The sequence below is a fragment of the Poecilia reticulata genome, linkage group LG4 (assembly GCF_000633615.1).
Source record: "Poecilia reticulata strain Guanapo linkage group LG4, Guppy_female_1.0+MT, whole genome shotgun sequence".
Classification (NCBI taxonomy): Eukaryota; Metazoa; Chordata; class Actinopteri; order Cyprinodontiformes; family Poeciliidae; genus Poecilia; species Poecilia reticulata.
This window is the reverse complement of record NC_024334.1, coordinates 16,861,618-16,867,664: the sequence shown is the minus strand read 5'-3', so window position 1 is coordinate 16,867,664 and position 6,047 is coordinate 16,861,618. Positions and strand designations below refer to the sequence as shown.

Genomic DNA, 6,047 nt, shown 5'->3' with positions numbered 1-6,047 from the left:
GAGCGACTAGGCATCATGGAGCGACTAGGCATCATGGAGCGACTAGGCTACAGAAACCAAACTATGATGTTTCTCAGAAAAAAAAAAATGAGGGAACTGTGGGATACAGGCTGGAAGACCTGACCACAGGTTTGACAAGTTGATTGATTCTGATAGTAAATGCAACATAACGAGTGATTTGATTATTTTTCTTTGGATATATTACTTTTTCTTCCCTTTCTCATTTTTCTTAATTTTTTTTTTACTTTCTAACAGAAAGTGTGGATCTCACTTTGAACCCAATACATTACAATCATAAAGAGCCAAACATGGAGAAGCAGCATCCAGGTTCTATTCACATCAAATCTGGAACAAACTTCCTGAAAACTGCAAAACAGCAGAAACACTGAGCTCCTTTAAATCAAGGATAAAAACCTTCTTGTTCAGAGTTGCTTTTTGAATCATAACTGGAACATTGTTCAACATATTTTGACGTTACTAGTTTCACACTTGTTTATGTTTTGATGTTTTCACGACGTAAAGCTCTGAACTACCTTGATGCTGAAATGTCCCACACAAATAACTGATTAATCAGAAACAGAACATAAAAAAAAAAAAACTTTTAAAGACTTAAAAAAAAGTTTTGTTATTCAACTGAGAAAATACTGTTGCACATAGTTATTGTGGAAGCAGATGTGATAAAGTCAGAAGCTGAGCAGACTTACCGGTTGATATCCTGAGTGTGCGGCGGTTGGTGCTGGAGCAGGGAGCCCTGACTGAAGACCAGGAGTTCATGTGGCGCTCCGTGGAAGAACTGATGCTCTGACACGAGGAATGCCGTCCTATGACCCCTCTGCTCTCTCCCTCAAGACGACCCAAGGAATGAAACTGTAGCTCTTTTTGTTTCACAACAAATTTGATAACAGAAAAGGAGCCCCGACGGGGAGCCTTTCTCCTGAACCCTGACCCCACCCTTTCTCTCCGCATCCCCTTCTCCTCTGAGAGCCACTTGTGCGCTCCACAATAGCTCGAGTCAGAATAAGAGCCGCAGTTCGGCAACGGGGGGTCGGGCCGTTGAGGGGGGAGGAGAAGAATGGCATGCCTCAGTCGGGTAGGACGCCATGGTAACCAGGGCTGGTGCTGCAGCAAGAGCCTTAAACATGAACTCCACACACACACACACTCAGGCACGCACGCACGCACCCTGCTGAAGAAGAGAAGATTTGGAGTTGTTAATTGTGGAGTTTATGACTGAGTCTCAGAGATGATCTTTTGTGGACGGCCTCCTGCTCCACAGGGCATCGAGGGGTGAGGAGAGAAATAAAACTAGCACAGGAAAACACAAAATATTTCTAATTATGGCCCAGTTTATAGTGCAAATACCTTAGTACACTTGAAATAAGACAAAAGTAACTTACAAGTAACTTTTCGGCAAGATACAGGAACTAGTTTTAAGTAAATAATTGATAAAAACGTGCTCGATCCACTCAGATTATTTCAGTTTCACATTCTTTCATAAGTGAATTAATTTGCCAGTGGTTCTAGTACTTCAAAACAAAAATCAGTATTAAGGATTTATTTACTCAAATTTGAGTCCCTATTTGTAGCTGAAAAGTTACTTGAAGTTATTTTTTGTCTGATTTCAAATGTATCAAATCCTTGGTGAGACTTTGTGTTTCTGCAGTGTTCCAGGGGCAAACAGAGGCCCTTGTTGCCCTTTTGCCTCCTGGGGGCATCTTGAATCGGAATGCCCAAAATAATCACACAGTCGACGGACAGATGTGGAGAAAGGCCTGTCTGGCTGAGGGGGGATAATATTTCTTTCATATGTGGACTCCACAGCTGTGTGCTGCAGACATGGGCCCTTATTCTCTTCTGTATTATCCACATGCAAATGCTATTCTGCTGACTTGAATGCAGCCACTATCTGCAGAGGTCTGGAGACGGGCTTTGACATCGCTACCCCGTTAATCTGTTGCCAACTTCTAATTGGGGTGGTTGCCCCCCTCCTCCACCTTTGTTTGGCCCATCTACTTTCTCAGTTTGGTAGCCGCGCAGCAAAAACATTTCTTTGTGGATTGGCTGATATCAAGAGCATCATTCTTCGTGCCGCTGAAAGAGGTTCAGGCAAAAATGGTTCCTCTGATGGTTCAGAGACAATGAAGAAATGATTTTATTTTTCACTATAACCCCCCTCTACTGCTTACATTGCTACATCAGGGCTATTGTAGGAAGAAAAAAAGGAGAAACATCTGCCAAAAAACAGATGTTTTGAGATTCAACTAAAAAAATTTATAGAAAGAACATTTGGAAACTTCGAGATCCAAAAATCTAAAGTTTTCACCCTTAGGAGCTCAGAAAATGTCCAAGTGCTTTCTAGAAAATATCTGAGAATCTCAATTTCTTTCTTTTTTTTGGGGGTGGAAATTTACTGTTTTTTTCTATGTACAATAACTCTAATACACCATCATAGATTTCAGAAACTGATCCAAATACAAGAACTTCTAACAGAATTTATACATCTGGAATTTTGTTTTTGATAATAAAATTTGTCAAAAGATGCAAATATTACCTCAAAACTGCCAAATGAGATGATATGTTCACCGGGAAGGAAAACTCGTCTGAGCAAGTGAAATCAACATCACCAGATTGAACGTCAGGTTTTATTTGACAAATTTACCAAAGGAAGAAAAAAAAAAGAAGAACTGAAGTTAACATTTTCTCATGGGAACGCCCATTCTGAGATTTACTACTTGGACTGATTAGTAAAGAAAGCTGCTGTGAAGGGCATCCCGCAGAGTTTTTAATACCACAAGACGTGTGTGGGGTATTGTGTCAAACTGTGGGGCCCCATGATGTGTGTGTGTGTGTGTGTGTGTGTGTGTGTGAGACACAGGAGCACAAGCATGTTCAGACATCTGCATTTAAAGGAAGTGACACAAAGCTCCGGTAAAAGGAAGTGAATATGACTAAAACAGCCTGGTGGTTCAGGAATCTTTACAAAAATAGTTTTAATTAATGCAGGGGTATGTCACGTTTATTAAAAAAATAAAAAATTAAAGTTTACCATGTTGTGACGTCATAGACAGATAATCTGAAGAAAAAAAAAATCAAGCTCCTCTGCCTTCTACCAGTGCTAATTAGAAACAACCAATCAGAGCCAGAAGGAGGGCTTTAGTGCTGTCAATCATCCTCAGAAGCAGCTAATTCCCCCTTCCTCTGTTTCCCCTCACATGAACGCTAAGTGTTTTTCTGGAAAGGTAAGTTGTTTCTCTGTCATTTGCACTTTAATTTGAACATACACAAGTTTGATTGACAGCATTAAGACCCTCCTCCTGACTCTGATTGGTCGTTTCTGACTAAATTGTGTATTCAGTGCTAATTGTATTTCTTCATTTCATACAGGGGGAAGGCAGAGTCAACCGGTATATATATATATATATATATATATATATGTTGCACGTCTATTAAAATGGTTGATTGAATAACTAATTGAAAGTGGAGAACTGACTACAACCCTGAAAATCATCAAAGCGACACTTTAAATGTTTTTTCTAAGAGAATCTCTTCAAATCCATTTATGGATAGAACGAAATCATGCAGTTATCCAAAGATTCCCTGGATCATTGGGAAATGACATGAAATGGTGACTGGCTGTGGAGCTGGGGCTCCACACGCTGTGCAATCCAGAACCCAACAGACAGAGTCCAAAAGGTTAGAGTTAACTATGTCTGAGTCCCATTAAGACCCAGATATTCTGATTCGTTTTGGAAACATTTTGAAATGCTGTCAAAGGGACATTTTCCTGTGTTGTTTTGGTTCTGAACAGAAAGGCAGATCAGTTGATTTAAGAAACATCAACTCAACGGTTCATTATCTTGATTGGATCTGAGGCATCAGCTCTTGGTTCCCTGTTGAAACTCAAAGCCTGATTCCTGCCAGTTTCCTGTTTACAGGTCAATCTGTTGCACTAGTGAGTCATAACATTAGCCTAGCACTGAAGCATGAAAACATCATAAACAAGAGCAAAACGTGAGTTTATTGAGAACTTTACCTGTATGTGTTTTCAAAGTTAGATTAAATGACTTTAGAAACAAATAATAAAGCTACATTGGAGCAGGACTTTGAGGTTGTGCTGTGTGTTTATCTATGGCTGCTGATCAAGTCAGACAGGAACAAGCGCAGCATGATTATTTGTAAATTGGGAAAAAAGAACAAGATTACAGTACTAATACAAATCACATAATACTGATTAAATTCAGTGAAATGTTTTACTGCATACAGTCTACACAATACAGATTTTAATCAAGTATCAGACTTGAGTCCCGATGTCTAATCCTAAATAATTCAAGGACAGAAAAAAAAAAAGAATCCTGATCAAAACATGCTTAGTTCTAGTAAACATTCAAAGGAACCAGTGCTCTTCATCTTTGGGTGAGTGACGTAAACAGATCCTTGCTTCAAATCAAAACTGAGAAACATTTGTATTTTTACGCAATAAACCTGTGACTTTTTCCACCAAACGACACTGAAATCTTGGGTAATTTATTCTGGAGCTGCAGGGCTGACTTCACAGGCTCACATGTTGTAGCGCTGGCCTCTGGTTCTCTCTCTGAGGTACATGCTGACATAGGAGGTTATCAGGTCATCCATCTTGTAGCCCTGTTCATGGAAAAAGGGAAAAAAAATGAATGCAAAGAATATAAAAACAAACTTTGTTAAAAAACCCAAAACAAAACAACCTACCAGCGACGTCTCACAGAGGAATTTGTTGCCCTTCACCAAGCTGCCGACGGTCATGTGAAAGTAGGTGCTTCCACTGCACCAATTAGCTATTTTGTTGTATGGGTGATTTGCCAGAACCTCCTTGTAAAGTTAAAATAAAACATCAGTAATTGAAGCGGCGCAGAAAAACAAACATTTCTAATTGCAAATTTTGCCTTTTTGTAACCTTAGTTTTCGGGTGCAGGATTGTGAGTCCAGTTTTGCTGATGGCGATTCGCACAATATCTGGAAAATCTTGCTCTGATGTTTGCTGTAAAAAAAAAAAAAAAAAAGAAAAAAGAATAGAGACAGAAAAATTTAGGCTCAACTAGTTTTTACGGCTTCAGCGGCTGTTTGCTTTCTGCTGCAAGAGCACAGCGGTGAGAGAGGATGCAGAAGCCACTGACCAATCAACTCGTCTGAGCAGATCAGAGACGGAGAGTCTGCAGAACCCACCTTCACTTCAAAGAACGCGCAGCCGAACGTCGGCCAGCGACACACCACCTTCAGGAAGGCAACTTTTGCTTCCTCAACAGCCATGCTGCCCTGTTTGTTAAAGAGGGTGGTGATGTTCTGGAAGAAAAGCAAACATGTAGCAGCATTAAAAAAAGAGAGAGAGAAAAAGGAAGAAAAGAAATTGCCCCGTTTTTAATGAGGTTAATGAGTCCCTCTCCACCCCCACAGGCTGCAGGGTGAGTTCTCGCCGAGCCGTGGGCGTTCTCCTCCTCCATAATGGACATATTGTTTATATATGATCAGCAAAGCAAAGTCTCATTATAGAGAAATGTCACCATGAGCCAAAATCTAACAAAAGAATGTTGTATCTCTTATTCTGCTTTCTCACAGAGACCCTTTATAATCCTCTCCTTATTCAAGGGGAGACTTTTTTTTTGCAAACACCCGCCCACCGTTATCAAGCTCTTATTAATGAACAGCTTATAAAGTCACAATTCATATTTCTCCACTAAGCGCATTATTTACAGTACTTAATTTGCTTAAAAACTAAGTATTAGAGCAATTCAAACTCTAGAGCAATTCAAACCCAAGGCCCGGGGGCCAAATCTGGTCCCCATCAGCTCTTTATGTGGCCATCTGGACTCCAAACTACATCAATAAGTCCCTCCAGTTTTTCTAAATTTCACAAAATTCACAAGAACTCAACAAATCCTCACATTTGTTCTGATTTTACAGCACTTTTTTCTCAAAATTGGTCAAAAACATTGGGTTTAAGTGTCTGCTAGTTTTTAACATCTTTGAGTTTGAATTTTTTTGTCCATTACTTTTTTTTTGCTATGACGCTACAG

At 39.8% G+C, this 6,047-nt stretch overlaps 2 protein-coding genes across 2 annotated transcripts in view; both read right to left on the bottom strand.

Annotated features, from left to right (window-relative positions):
• The window catches only part of gpr17 (G protein-coupled receptor 17), an 11,782-nt gene extending 10,991 nt beyond the window's left edge, over positions 1 to 791 (bottom strand). The window contains exon 1 of the mRNA XM_008407679.2: positions 705 to 791. The gene's annotated coding sequence lies outside the window, so the exon portion shown is untranslated. The remainder of the gene's footprint in view (positions 1 to 704) is intronic.
• A 3,204-nt stretch (positions 792 to 3,995) lies between these two features.
• myo7ba (myosin VIIBa) overlaps positions 3,996 to 6,047 on the bottom strand; it is a 30,225-nt gene continuing 28,173 nt past the window's right edge. Inside the window, exons 45-48 of the mRNA XM_008407680.2 lie at positions 5,200 to 5,316; positions 4,931 to 5,014; positions 4,726 to 4,845; positions 3,996 to 4,641 (exon numbers count right to left, since the gene is read on the bottom strand). Coding sequence (XP_008405902.1) covers positions 4,558 to 4,641; positions 4,726 to 4,845; positions 4,931 to 5,014; positions 5,200 to 5,316 — 405 coding nt within the window. The 3' untranslated portion in view covers positions 3,996 to 4,557. The remainder of the gene's footprint in view (positions 4,642 to 4,725; positions 4,846 to 4,930; positions 5,015 to 5,199; positions 5,317 to 6,047) is intronic.